Raw genomic sequence first — 16,020 nt, 5'->3', positions numbered from 1 at the left:
TTGTAGGTGGAACCTTTCTTTAAAATATTTGAAAATATTTAATGAGTAAATTTCTCTTCATACTACAATGAATTTGCTTGAAAATTTTGTATGTCAAATTTCTTAAGTAACATTGATCAATCGATGACGTCCTTCAATTCTAAAATCTAACTATATTTCTTTAAATTTTATTGCCATTCTGACTAACACACAAATTTAATTATATAACGTTAAAATATGAAAACATTTATATAATTCTAGGAAGGAGAAATTTTTTTTAGATTTTCAACAATGGAATAAAAAAAATAAGACTGCCCAAAATTATGCAATTTTTAAATTTTTAACAAAATCGTACTGAATATTAAATTATAAATAAGTGCAATCACCACTATTGCCATATTTTTAACAACTGTTCGTAAAAATGTACTTACATATATGTATGTCCAGTAATCTTAGCATAATAATGTTGCCAAACTATTTCGACAAAAAAATTTTTTTTTTTTAATTTTTTATCAGATCTAGTTTTTATCAGATCTAGCAAAAAACTAGTCATCACAGCATTCTTTTATTTATTAGCTATTTTACCCCATACAGCACCTACTTATGGTTATATAAACTTCTATATTGACACACAAAATTCAATTGCGATCTGATACTTTTGAATTTATCACCAAATATTGCTTGCGTTGATAACGATCAGCGTTTACCATTAACATTCACTTTCTTTCAAAATCACATAATATTACTAAAAACGATGATTTCTTTAAAAATTTTCGACATATTTAACATTAAAATTTTTCTATAAATATTCGATAAAACAAAAATTAATAATTTGAAATCTTTATAAGTATGTAAGTCAAAAATCCGAAAGTCAAATTTATTACAACCGTAATAATAATATTTAATAATTATTATAATAAATATGTTTGTATATACGAACATACATTTGTACATACATATACGGTCATTTTGACTGAAAGTGAAATTATTTTTTAAAAACACCGATCATAAGTTTAAAATTATTATATCATCAACGCTGCCATACTCATCAAAAATCATACATATATAGGGAAAAGAAAAATTGAAAATCATTAAAAATTCAAAAAAATAAAAAAATACGCATAAAAAATGGCAAACTTTTTATCAATTTTTTTAATAATAAACCATTGTTGACCATAATTGAGCTCATTAAAATTTTGTATACTTATTTCAGACGGATGAAGATGAAAATAACTTGAAATACATAAATATGGAGAAATGAAAAAACAAAATAGCAGCAGTGTGATCTTTCAAAGAGGAGAAAAAAACCTCCCAATAAAGCAATGCAATCCAATATTGTACACGACCAGGCCAATAAACCAGAAGATTTGCACCGTTAATATCAAAAATATTAGAAAAAAAAAATCGAGTTTTTTTTTTTGTCGAACGAACGAACACTTCAGTCTCTTACATAACTTGGCTTTTGTTTTTTGAATCATCTCTTAATTTGCAATTAACGTGTATAATGATCGGATAAAGATCGGGAGTTTTTTTTACTTTTTTTTTAAACTCTTTCAAATCTATCATTTTTTTTTGCCTATATTTTATGATTGCCACTTTTTTTTGTTTTTGTTCAGCAGCTTCTCTCATTCATTCATTTTCACTTAGGTTATTAAATTCCGCGATTAATAAAATAAATCATGCAAACCGTCGCTTTTTGGTTAGAAAACAAAAAAAAATTAATTTATTTTTCCTCCTTTGTTTTTTTTTTTTGTGTAGCTTTTCTTATATACTAAGTTAGTTCCTAAGTTTTAAAGCTGGCATGAATAATTTATATTAGTTAAAGTTTTTGTTACAAATTTGAGAGAAAAGGAACGGAAAAAATTTTAAAACAGCATGGTTTTTTTTTCTTGTTTTTGTTTTTCCTACCTAAATTAAATTTGAGCCTTAGCACAAGTCAAAATTATTATTAAAACATAAATTTTAAAAACTAGAGAATAAATAACACATTTATTAGGGTTACCAATTCATTTTGTATTATAGAAGTGGACAAAATGTATACGTGAAATAAAAAACAAAGCAATATTCAGTAATCACCAATTCAACAACTCCACTGGACAGCAATTCAGTGTCATATAAGAAAAAGTTTAACCTCTTAAAATGAAAAATAGTGGGGGTGATTCTGAATATCGAATCACTAAAATCACTAAATAACAGTGATATTTATTGTACATAGTTCCGTATTTTTATTGTAAACACAAACCTATTCATACAAATGATTCGTGTCTATAATAATTTTTTTTATCAAACTGCACCCGAAACCTTCCAATAATGAGCTTAAGCATCATGAGAGCATTGATACTTCTCATATATATAACCACTTTCCCGAATAGCCTTAATTTCCTAGAACACAGTCAAAATCACAAATTTCATTCTCATTTGTTAACTAAAATGCTTTGTTGATTTGTTTACCCTAAATCCGACATTTTGTTATTGTTTTTTTTTCCTGATTTATTTGTCAATCAATAATTATTAATACTGATATCACTTAAGTCCAGGTAACAACATATCGGGCAACACATTTAATATTTTAAGACATTATTGATAATTAAACATTTTTTTTTTTTTTTTGAAAAAAATAAGTAAATGAAAAAAAAACATTAAATGAGCAACATAAAATACCTGAAAAAACAATAAGAACAGCAAAAAAATATTGCTGACGTCGCATATATGCGTTTCAATGCGCCGCGCCGGCTATTAAAAATCAATTATTACCGGTCACTGAACTTAAGTAATTTGTACAGTTTTTTTTTTTCTTTAACAAAATTTTTATAAACACATGGTATGGTAGTCAAATCGACATTTTTTTTTTGGTGATGGTGGCGGTGTGATGGTATGGTGAATAATAATCATAGTGTATTAAATTGTTAATAAATCAGCCGCAAAGTCAGTGAATAGAAAAAGACAAGCTGTGCTTAATTTTCCATTTCTTTTTTGTTTTTTTTTTTTGCTGTTCTTCTATTTTTTAAATAGTTTCCATTTTTTGTTTTGTAATTTTGGGAATCAAAACACTTACATAGATATTAAAAAAAATTTTGGATATTAAATAATTTTAAACTTGAAGAACGGTAGTTTAATCGTGGAAAATTTTTATCAAGCGGTTTTCTGTACACTTAAAAACACACACAAATTTATTAAATATAAATTCATGCTTTGTACTTAAATTTTGAGGGGAAGATGGGAGTCATTCTATAAGTGGAAAGAATGTTGCCGTTGGATTTTTTTAATATTGAGTGTTGACTTGTGTGTGTGGAATGGTGGTTAATTTTTCTCTTTACTTAATTATTAAGTTGTTTCATAGTCTCAATTTGATTTAAAACATTTGTCAAAAACGTAATATAACAATTTATTTTCTGTTTTTCTTCTTTTAAGATAATTTAAAAAAATTTTTTACTTCTTTTTTAAAATTTTTACATTCGTTTGTACGTCCAAAATGATGGTGTCTATTATATTAGAAACGTCTCTTTTGAAAGATTGACTTGTATTCAAAGAGAATAATGAAATAAAAATCAAAAAGTGGGCAACGATCATTAAAGAAGGTGTTTCCCTTCTTTTGATTTCTTTTGTTAAAAGAATTTTTTTTTTCATTTTTGGAATTTTTTTTTAGGGGCAACACTTTAATTAAAAAAAAATTTTATTTATTTTCATCTATGGGAATATTTTTAATTTTAGTTTTTCGGTTTTTAAGAGGCACATAAAATATGTGCACCTTTGTAAGATCAAAAAACAATTGAAGTAAAAGGAGTAATAAAACAATAAAGTTGGGTCAAACCAATGGTTTGTATTGTAGCACTTTTCCCTTAAACAAGTGAAAATACTGCTTTTAAAAACAGTCTATGTATATCCACCATATCTATTAAAATTATTTTCATTTATAAACGAAACTATTTCTAGGATTGCATATATTTAGGATGAACCATTTATGCAGTCTTTGAAATAAAGCAAAATTTAATATAAACAGGGGTTAACATAATGCTCGATTTTAAGGGTTAATTGTGTGAGTTAAGAAAAATAATTATATTTTTTAATTTCATGGAATTTACTGTTAACTTTTTGCGTTTATAGAAATTTGAAAAAACTTGCGGTTTCAGAAATATAAGGTGTCAAAAATGCATATTTCACAAATTTCAAGAGGCCATAACTTGAGAGGGGGTGGAGATGGAAAAAAATTTTCTTCTAAAGAAATGAACTACTTGTTAATATCTAAAAGCTCCTAAAATTTCAAGCTTCTACAGGCTGGGGTCTAGAAGAAAAACGACATGAAAAATTTGGAAAAAAAGGACTTTAGATAACGGTAAATTTGAACGGCCATTTTGTTTTTCTAAAGTTTAACTATAGTATACCACGGTAGGGGAAGCACGCCGCTGCCTTTCTGCGTTTGCAAAATTTCAAAAATGCTTATGGTTTCATTGCAACAAATAGTTAAAGTAGGTAATTTTTAGTGCTTTGGGGGGGTATAACTTCTAGAGGGGGGGAGATAGGTAAAAATTTTGTTCTACGAAAATAAGTTTCTAGTAAAGATCTATGTACGTATTAAATTTCAGCTTTCTATCTTTAAGAATGTAGAAGTTTTGTAAACAGACACACGGACAGACGGACGGACGGACGGACGGACGGACGGACGGACGGACGGACGGACGGACGGACGGACGGACGGACGGACGGACAGAGTGAAACTAATAAGCACTTTTTTTCAAAAAATTTTTGGAAAAGTGCTAAAAAGTACTCAAAACTAATAGGAGGCGAGTGAGACAGCCTACAATGTGATATAGTGTATAGGACTTTAGAGATTATATAGAATTTTTCATCTTTATACCATTTATTTAATTCATCATTTGATTTTAAATGATTATGTCATAACACATAAGTTCGTTTAGAAACTTTTTCCCTCTTTGTAGTAAAAAAGACAGAAAAGTAAATCCAGTTCCTCCTTAAAACCATATAATCGGGTTCCGTGTATGCTTAATTTTCCAAAAATTGTATCATTTGGACATTCTCCCCTTTTTTTTAAGTACTATTTTCCAAATTTAAGAATTCAAAAAAACTTCGGCCGAATTAAAAGATTAAGTACTCATTAAGCGACATCTAGTGTAAGAAATATTATTTTTTGTCCGTAATCGAATGATATTCATTATTGCAGAAGTAGTCAACTAAACATGAATTACAAATTTATAAATTATTTAGTTATTAACACTAATACAATTAATTACATTTAAAACAAGGTCGCATTTTCAGCTAACTTCCGAATTATGACATATTCCCCGTTTAACTAACTACTCTGAAATCAATCAACTACATATTCAATTACTATAAATTATACAGAAACAATGGTAGGAGCGTGATTTCAAACCTATCTTATCACGCCAAAAATTTTACACTTATTCATTTTTGATGCCTTTCGGAATAACTCCGAATTTCGGAATCGTATCAAATTTATTCCGATTACATAGGAATATCTTTCAAATTTTAAATTTTGAAATTAAAAAATATTAATTTCATGATCGAATTCTTAAAAAATTGTCAAAAAAAAAATCCGAATTTATTCCAATAATTTGCTGAGTCATGAAAACAAAATCAAGAACTTCATTTGTCTCATATTAACTAAATTCTTGTGAACAAAACAAAAATAAAATTTGTGCATGTATTTGCGAAGTGTTTTTGCTATATAGAAACTCATTTAAATACACACAAAGCCATATTTTTTTTTTATATTTTCGTTTTGTTTTTTCTGGCTTCCGGTCTTCTGGTCGGTAAAAAATAAATATATTCTAAATTTTTGCATTCATATTCTCTTCAAGCATTTTAACTAGTTACCTATACCAGTGATCCCCGCCTGTCTTATTTCGTAATTTGCTTTTTTTTGTCTTTCTTTCCATGCATACAAAATTTTTTTAGTAAGTACTTAAGAAAATAATGGACATAGAAAAAGTATTACCGGCACAAAAACAAAATTACCACTTCTTCAACATGGAGAAAACAAAAAAAAAAACTCTTTAACAAACCTGACCAGACTACTAAACATGGACAACAAGCAAATTAAAAATTAATTTTAAAAAATAAATTATAAATTTTTTGCATCATTTTTTTGTTCGTTTATCTTTAAATCACAATTGTGCTCATAATTTTTACAACTAATTATACGTGTTGCGGATGATAATCGGTCCATGCAAGTGAGGTGGGATCTGTGAAAGAATTTTTTATTTTAAGAATAAAAACAAAAATTATGAATAAAAAATCAGAAATATCAGCACATTACACTTGATAGTTATAGCAGAAATAGTAATGCGGGTAACAAAAACAAGAAGAAAAGAAGAAAAACAAAAATTGTGTTTTTGAAAAGGAATCCAAGGATTTTTTGTTCTATTTTTTTCAATTTGTTTTCTCCTTGTTTTCTTGTTTTGTTTAACATTCTGCAGCAGGATGTTATACTCTGAACAGTAGCCAATGTTGTGTTATTCAAAAATGTTTTTGTTTTTTTGTTTTGTTCTCTTTGTTTTTCGCAATTTTATTGGCTTCTGTAAAGGTACGTGTAACAAAGATCTACAAACAAATACAACTGGACTATGGGATGATTATAAGAATGTGAAAAAAAAAGGTTTCAAAATGATTTATTATCCAACAGGTATAATTTTTACTTGATATGATACGAGTATAAAGAGATTTTTTTTACCTTTTTTGCTTATATATTAGAGAAGATTGATTTAAGGTCCTGATTTATGTACTTAACTACAAAGAGGAAGAAAAAAACTTCTATTCAAAAGTCGATTTAGGTATTTTTGTTGTAATTTTCTCTCTTGCGAGACGACACACGATAACTAATTGAACTTTTTTATGAATTTTCTTTTTTTTAGCATTCAATAAAATTTTGTAATTTAATCAAAACAATTTTAGTTTTAAATGAGTGTTCGAAAAAACAAAATTAAATCTAAACTACATAGAGAAATTTCAAGGTCGCACCTGAATGGGGATGTTAACTATAATATGTAAGTGTATGTATGTATGTAAAAATTGAAAAAAAAATTTAAAACGTGATTAATTTTTAATTTTTATTTAAAAATATAAGTAATAGTTAAATTAATTGACCATTAATTTTATTTTAGGTATTCATAAACTTAGAAAACTAATGAATAGGATTAAACAGGACAATGGGAATTGTATTTTTCTGTATTAATTTCACTAAACACTATTATGACAATAGAGTTTTGAAAATATCTGCACGATTAATGAAATGATCTCAGTACTTCAATATAAACGCATCGAAATATTTTTCGAATTCAGCCTACATACAGGACAAGTACAGGAGTTTTCAGTACACAGTTTAGAACAAGAAGCATAAAATTTAGTGTTAATTTAAATACTTAATTTAAGTAATTTTAGTGTTGTTAAAACCTTAGTTTAAAAATATCTATTGTAAAACATTTAGGCCTATTTAAACATTATATCAAATGGTTTGTTAGATTTACATATTTAGGTCATTTCAAAATTTAAGGACAGAGTAATAAAAAGTGTGAAAAATATTTATTATGTACACGTGCATAACAAATGTTGTTATTCTCGTACAGTCTTTCATAAGCAATAAAATACATAGTTTAGATAACAATGTTTTTGTATTTGAATGAGATAAAATTTAAAACTATTTTGTAACCTAAATAAACAATTAGGAATTTTTACTAATCTAAATTTAGCATAATTATAAACACAAGACAATTTTTATTTGTAAAGAATACAAGATAACACAATTTCTTTTTGTTTAACTACATAAGGATATCTCCTTATGTTCAATACTTATGTAAATAAATAATTATTTAAAACCAAAATTAAATTAGAGTAGGGATAGATTTTAGTTATAAGTTTTTTTATAAAAAGGAAGAACTTTAAAAATAAAGAGGAATCTTCCTCTGATGATCAAGAATAACAAATCTTTTTATTCAGACAGATAATATATGAATCAATAAACTTAGGTTTCCTAGTTTACCCTGTTTCATACATTAATTCAAGACTTTTAATTAAGACATTACACAGAGGGTATACGAATCATTGAACTAGTGTTTCCTAGCTTCACCCTGTTTCATATACCACTTGAGACTAAAAAGTAAGAAAAGGGTCTAATAAAGTACCACTCATTCTGAAAGGTACATAGTCCTGAACAGTGGTGACCCCGACGTGATCTCATCAGAAGAGGTTCTCAATATCAAGTAATTCGCAAACAAAAACACACAACAGAAGTTAAGAAAATGGATCAACTAGTAAAGAAACAAGTTGACATAAAAAAAGCTATACAGTCTCTGAAGTTGGAATACGATCGACTTGCAGAGGAAAGGAAGACATCCAAGTTGGTTAGAGAAAAACAAACGAAATTAGACAAATTGTGGCAGGAATTTGAGATGAATGATGAATCAATCAGAACAAAACACGGAAAAGAAATAGATCATGATTACTTCACCAAAGATCTATACAACGTCTTAGAAAAAGAGTATATGAAAATAAAAGAACAACTGCTTCAAAAAATTGAAAATCTTGAGGCATTATCATTAAAAGTTGATGTAGCAAACAATGAGCCGAAAGAGAACAGAACAAGAGACGAAGTCTTGGATATAGAAGAGGATATATCGGAAGACTTGAAAATCGTCATTAAAAAGTGTCAGAGAAGCAAATTCGCGTTAAACAAGTTATTAAACGAAATAACAATTAATAACCAATCAAAACCCTATTATGAGATGAAAATCCAACAAATTCAAAGCAAACTGAAGGTTTACCAAGATAAAGATTCAGATGTATGTAGCAGGATTGACGTTCCTGAAAGATTAGGGTATGATCCTGATGAATTTTTTGCAGATGAGAATGAAGCCATGAATCTTATTCAAAATCTGAGAGAGCAATTAGACAAGATGAAGATGACGGAGCAAACTGAGAAACCTTTAGATAACATAAAAGGAAAATTACCTGCCATCACACTTCCAAAATTTGATGGAGAATACACAAAGTGGATACAGTTCAGAGACTTATTCACACAAATTATAGACGTGCAAGCAATTCCACAAGTAGAAAAAATGTGGTATCTTAAGACAAATCTAATAGGTGAAGCAGAGAAGTTAATTAGACATCTACCTATTTCTGACCAAAACTACAATATAGCATGGAAGATATTGACTGAAAGATATGATAATAAACGTTTATTAGTATCAAGTATCATTGACAAATTTTTAAATCAACCAAGTTTAACTCCTGGTTCATCGAAATCAATCAAACAGATGTTCGACACAACAAATGAATGTGTTCTTTCATTAGAGAATTCGGGATTTAATGTTGTCGGCAGCTGGGATCCTATATTACTACAAATCATTTACAAAAAACTAGACAGAGAGACATATTCATTGTATGAGCTATCATTGAAGCAACCGAAAGAAATTCAATCATTGGAAAAGTTCCTAAACTTCATCGAAAAGAGATTTCAATCGCTCGAGGCCTTTGGAAATAAGCAAATTCAATCAAGTACTTCAAGAATAAAATCAATTCCTAATTACCAGGCAGCTACATTTTCAGCAAGTAGTTCAATTAAATGTGCCGTGTGTAATAACGGGCATTTCATATTCAGTTGTCCAGAGCTAATAAAGATGACGACACAGAACAGAGAAGCAAAGATCAGGGCATTAAAATTATGTATAAATTGTTTGCGGCCTGGTCATATTCAAAAATCGTGCGTATCAAGAAAATGCAAAAAGTGTAACCAAAGGCATCATACATTGTTGCATCAGGAGAAAGAAACTTCTTCAAAAAGTAATCAACCAGTCAATGAAAAAAGAGATGTAACAGCTAGTGTTCATATGGGATCAAATAAAAATGAAGCAGAGAGCTATGTGTTCTTAGGAACAGCTTTGGTCACGGTACGTGGACCAAACAAGAGAACGATAGATTGCCGTGTTTTAATGGATTCAGGTTCTCAATTAAACTTCATCTCAGAAAGATTACAAAAGCAGTTAAAATTGGACACACGAAGTGTTGAAATTGACATTAATGGAATTGGTAATGTTGGTTTCATTCCTACAACTGATAGAGTCAACGTAACTATTGAATCAAAAGTAAGAGATTTTAATATAAATATTGATGCTCAAGTCATCAAAGAGATCACCAAGTGTCAACCTCAAAGACTGATCAACATCGACTCTTGGAATATTCCAGAAAATCTCACGTTATCTGATCCTAATTTTAACAAACCACAACGTATTGATATGTTATTAGGAGCAGAGGTATATGGTGACTTAATAAGATCAGGAAAAGTTAAATTAAAAGATAATCTGCCAACATTGCATGAAACTGTATTCGGGTGGATGATCCTCGGAAAAGCATCAAATAAAGAAAGCTACACAGCATTAACAACAACAAATTTATCAAATCAGCAATTATCAAATGAATTAGAGAAGTTTTGGGAATGTGAAGAAATACTAGAACACAAACCTCTCAGCAAAGTGGAGATGGAATGCGAAGAATTCTTCAAGGTAAAACATAAACGAGATAAATCTGGGAGATTTATAGTCAAGTTACCTATATTGAGCTGTCCGAATTTACTTGGAGAATCAAAACACATCGCTTTTCGAAGATTCCTGAATCTTGAAAGAAAATTATCTAAAGATGCAATTTTAAAAAGTGAATATACAAGTTTTTTAAGAGAATACTTGGAATTGGGTCATATGACAGAAATAGAATTGGAAGATATACCACGTACACACTATTTTATGCCGCACCACGGGGTTATTCGTGAATCAAGCAGCTCAACAAAACTAAGAGTGGTTTTCGATGCGTCATGTAAAACTACATCCGGAGTATCGTTAAATGACATCATGATGAAAGGACCAAAAGTTCAGAGTGATCTGTTCAACATTCTATTAAGATTTAGAATGTATAAATATGTCGTTACAGCAGACATCAAGCAAATGTATCGACAAATAATGGTAGCAGACGAAGATAGAAAATTGCAGATGATCATGTGGCGTTCGAAACCCCAAAATAAAATTAAGTATTATCAATTGAACACAGTCACATATGGTACAAGATCGGCACCTTATTTAGCTACAAGATGTTTAACACAATTATCAATCGATGAAAAATTGAGATATCCTGTAGCAGCGAAAGCTGTCAGAGACTTCTATGTAGATGACATTATTTCTGGCAGTGACACTATGACTGGTACGATTGAATTAAAAAGACAATTAATTAAAATGTTACAATCAGCCCAATTAAAATTACATAAATGGGGATGTAATGATCCACGATTATTATCAGATATACCAGAAGCAGACAGGGAAAAGGAGAAGGTGTTTAAAAATGATAATGAAGGTTATATCAAAACTCTTGGTTTATGTTGGCAACCTTCACAAGATGTCTTTTCTTTTATCACAGCATGGCCAGATATAGATGAAAAAGTTACAAAGAGAAAAATAATATCAGAGGTTTCTCGACTATTTGATCCTCTAGGTTTAGTAAACCCTGTCATAGTTGTTGTAAAAATATTCATTCAGAAACTTTGGAAATTGAAACATGATTGGGATGATGAACTAGAAAATAATTTAAAAACTGAATGGATAGAGTTTCGTCAAGATTTAAGTAACTTTACTAGTGTAAAAATCTCACGTTATATGTTCATCAGCCAAAAAGAGGTTTCGAGGACAGAGTTGCATGTTTTCAGCGATGCCAGTGAACGAGCATTTGGAGCAGCGGCATATATAAGATCCATAGATAGCGACAACAATATTAAATGCAAACTACTATGTTCAAAATCAAAAGTAGCACCAATTAAATTCATAACACTTCCAAGATTGGAACTTTGTGCTGCCCATTTAGCGTCAAAACTTATGTCAAAGGTTCAGCAGAGTCTAAACTACAAATTTGATGAAATGTATCTATGGAGTGATTCACAGATAGTACTATCTTGGATCAATGGTGATCCTTCTGTTTTAAAAACCTTTGTAGCTCATCGGGTATCCTTAATACATAAAACATCATCAGCAGGACAATGGAATTATGTGAACACCAAAAGTAATCCTGCTGATTTGCTCTCTAGAGGAATGTCGCCAGATAAGCTTAACAGTTCAGAACTTTGGTTTCTGGGTCCACCATTTCTAAAATTACCAGAACATGAGTGGCCGGATAGAAGAGTAAATCATATGAGGCTTCAAGAAGAAGAAAAGAAAACTTCTTTAGTTTTGAATTGTGACGAAATAAGAACAAATCATCCTCTTCATGAAATTAATCACCGTAATTCATTTGCATATTTACTCAGAGTTATGGCATACATCTTAAGATTTATTAATAAAACTAAGAAAAATAATAATGATCAACTCAACGACACCTCTTTATCAACCACAGAAATTAACCAAGCAATGAATGAAATAATAAAAGAAATCCAACGAATACATTTTTCAACAGAAATACGACAATTGGAGAAAGAATTCTCAGTACCAAAACATAGCAAAATAGTTTCATTATCACCATTTTTGGATTTAAAAGGTATCCTTAGGGTTGGCGGAAGATTAGACAACGCAGACATCTCTTACAATGCCAAGTATCCTATACTACTTCCAGGTACAGATTTCGTATCGAAATTACTTATGATACATTTACACGAAAAGAATTTACATGCCGGACCATTAGCATTACTTTCAATTTCCAGGCAGAAATTTTGGATAATAAATGGCAGAGCATTGGCAAGAACAACGGTGAATAATTGTGTCAACTGTGCAAAAGCCCAGCCTCAGTTACTACAACAATTGATGGGAAGCCTACCAGCAGAAAGAGTCTTACCGGCAAGAGCATTTTTAAATACTGGTGTTGATTTCTGTGGTCCTATATGGACACACTATCATGTTAGAGGGAAAAGACCTCATAAATCTTATATAGCCGTATTCTGCTGCTTTACTACAAAGGCAATCCATTTAGAAGCAGTATCAGATCTTACAACAGAAGCATTCTTAGGCGCACTCAAAAGGTTCATTGGAAGAAGAGGAGTATGCAAAAATATTTTCTGCGACAATGCAACTAATTTTGTGGGTGCAAAAAACAAGTTGGAAGAAGTTAAAAAGATATTTGAACAACAGGAAAATAAAGAAAAAATAATAAAAACTTGCAGTAACAACGGCATCCAGTTTAACTTTTCTCCCCCACGTTCTCCTCATTTTGGTGGTCTGTGGGAAGCTGCTGTTAAATCAACGAAGAAATTATTACGACAAACATTAAAATCCGCATCATTGACATATGAAGAATTATCTACTGTGTTAGCAGAAGCTGAAGCAGTCTTGAATTCAAGACCACTTACTCCACTATCTTCCAGTCCAAATGATTATTGTGCTCTTACACCAGGGCATTTTTTGATAGGGGAACCGTTGACAGCAATCCCAGAAACAGAACAAAATGATAAAAAATTAACATTATTATCAAGATGGAAGTTGGTTTCAGCCATTCGTCAGGAATTTTGGAAAAGATGGAACAAAGAATATTTAACACAATTGCAACAAAGATACCAATGGAACAAATCTTCTAAGAACATTAGTAAAGAAATGATGGTTATTATAAAAGATGAAAATCATCCTCCTTTAAAGTGGCGTATGGGAAGAATAGAAGACGTCTGCAAAGGTCCAGATGGATTCGTTAGAGTAGTCAAAGTCAGAACGGCGAATGGAATTTTAGAACGTGCTATACATAACTTAGCTCCATTGCCAATAGAGACAGATAATGAAAATACTTCAGCAGTTAATGGTACATCAGCAAAAAGAACTGCTGAAAAAAGGCATAACACTTCACCAAAAAGAATTAGATACGATCAACCTTTCAGTGCATCTATGTTCCTTTTCATAACAATCTTATTCCTTCCCTTGTTAGCGATGTGTCAAAATATTTCAACTCCATTTCGAATTACGAAAATGAATCACAATGCGGGAATTTATTTGAATCATATAGGAACCAGCCATTTGATTGAAACTGATTGGAAAATTATTATATACTATAATCTCTCTAATTATTGGCAAACATATTTATTAATAAATCAAGGAATTGAAAAAATGAAAAAATTATCAGAAGGTACTGTCGATCATCGTTACACAAGTCTGCTGACCCAGAAATTTGAGCATCAATTACATGAGATAAATGAAACAAATCAATTGTTATTTTCAAGACAGTCATTCTCTAACAAGAAAAAGCGAGGTCTTTTAAATATAGTAGGGAATGTAGCGAATGTATTGTTTGGAGTATTAGATGATGAGTATGCGAAGAACATTGAAGGCACTATAGAAGCTGTAAAACATGATCATGATCATTTACTACAATTGATGAAAGAACAAACCTCTGTCATTGAAGCTACTAATCATTTAATAAAAGAATCTCACGAACAATCGTTAATCAATTTCAAAAGAATGCAAACAGAATTAAATGGCGTAATTATGAACGTGAACCAAATAACCAGCTACATGCAAAAATATAACTTAACACAATCAGTATTATTCTTCTCTCAATATCTTCATGTAACAATAAACGAATTCCGAAGAATGCAAAATAAAATGGTTGACATTATCACAGATCTACATGAAGGGAGAGTCAACCCATTAATACTAGCACCAAAACAACTATCAGAGCATTTAGAATTCTTAAGGCCACAACTTGAATCAAATATAATGTTACCAAAACTGGCAGAAATATATGGTTTAAGTTCTGCAAAATGTAAAATTAACAACAAATATGCAGTTTTCAGTTTGAAAGTACCATTATTATCAATATCAGAATATGATGTTCTACATTTAGTACCATTTCCAGTGAAATTAAATAACGTATACATGAGAATAGAACCTACAACAGAATATATAATCATTAACAAACATAGAGACATCATTTATACATTGTCAAGAGTAGACTTCAAAGCTTGTATTTATACAGAAAATAAAAATTTTATCTGTCGCAGAGAAAGACCGTTTTTCACAAAAAATGCTCAAAATCTTCAATGTGAGTTCTCAATAATAAGACATCAAACTATTTCAAAACAATGTCAAATGAAAATATATAGTCCATCAAAAACATGGATCCAATTATATCAGCCGAACACGTGGTTGTTTTCATTAAATAATGCAAATGTTTATAACAGGGATGGGGAACCTTTTCTCTATATAAGGCCAAATTTTAGTCAATGCAAAGTCAATCAGGCCGCAAAGTTTAAAAAAAGTCCAAAGGTTATAAATTTTTGCTTTGTGTAGGTTGATGAAAACAAAATTATGTCAGAATATAAAAAATAACATAAAACAGTTTATTTCATAAATAAAAATAGATAAGTAAGTATGTACATTATTAATAAAATAATATGGTTCATTATTTCAATGACTTTTCTGTGATTGTTTGTTGCTCGATAACAATTTTATATTTGGTTCCAGCCTCGTTTGGCAGCAAAATTTTAACTTTTAAGAAATATAAGAAATAAATTTTTTTAAGGACAAAGGCCACTAAAAAACAGTTAAAAGGCCGCATGCGGCCTTAAGGCCGCAGGTTCCCCATGCCTGGTTTATAATTTGGTTTGTAACGATCAGACATACCAAATCAACTTATACGGATGTGGAATATTATCATTATATGATGATTGCATATTGAAGGAGTACGAGCTAACTATACAATCATACAAATCAAAAACAATAGAAATTGAAATGTGTAATCATCCAATATTAGAATTACCAGATGAAATGAATTTGACAATCTCCAGCTTAAACTTATTAAAATTATACAATCAAAGTGGAAAGAATTTTGAAGCAGAATATACAAAAATTGAGGACAGGTTAAATATTCTAATAATGAACGAGAACACAGAGAGCAGTACACTATATCATCATATACATCATTACATTACGAGTTATATTGCTTTAACGCTGACTACTATTGTAATAATTATCCTCATAAGAAATTCTTATAAGAAAAGTTCAACACGTAACAACAGTACAATTCCAACAATCCAATTCACCGAGCAAGATTTCCAAG

General features: G+C 29.9%; 1 protein-coding gene across 1 annotated transcript; it reads left to right on the top strand.

Annotated features, from left to right (window-relative positions):
• Positions 1 to 8,252: 8,252 nt before the first annotated feature.
• Positions 8,253 to 15,120, top strand: LOC129605155 (uncharacterized). Its single transcript, XM_055514740.1, has 5 exons — positions 8,253 to 8,477; positions 8,541 to 11,202; positions 11,248 to 13,842; positions 14,089 to 15,003; positions 15,065 to 15,120. Exons 1-5 carry the CDS (start codon positions 8,253 to 8,255, stop codon positions 15,118 to 15,120), a joined length of 6,453 nt encoding a protein of 2,150 aa, XP_055370715.1.
• Positions 15,121 to 16,020: the final 900 nt, after the last annotated feature.

Source organism: Condylostylus longicornis, unplaced genomic scaffold (genome assembly GCF_029603195.1).
Source record: "Condylostylus longicornis isolate FDR11 unplaced genomic scaffold, ASM2960319v2 ptg000013l, whole genome shotgun sequence".
NCBI lineage: Eukaryota > Metazoa > Arthropoda > Insecta > Diptera > Dolichopodidae > Condylostylus > Condylostylus longicornis.
The sequence above is the reverse complement of the archived record's forward strand: the minus strand, read 5'-3'. Positions and strand labels throughout refer to the sequence as shown.

Coding starts and splice junctions, on each gene's coding strand:
- LOC129605155 (XM_055514740.1), top strand. CDS start 8,253: ATGGATCAACTAGTAAAGAAACAAGTTGACATAAAAAAAGCTATACAG. Junction 8,478..8,540: donor TCACCAAAGATCTATACAAC/GTCTTAGAAAAA, acceptor GAAAATCTTGAG/GCATTATCATTAAAAGTTGA. Junction 15,004..15,064: donor AAATGCTCAAAATCTTCAAT/GTGAGTTCTCAA, acceptor GAAAATATATAG/TCCATCAAAAACATGGATCC.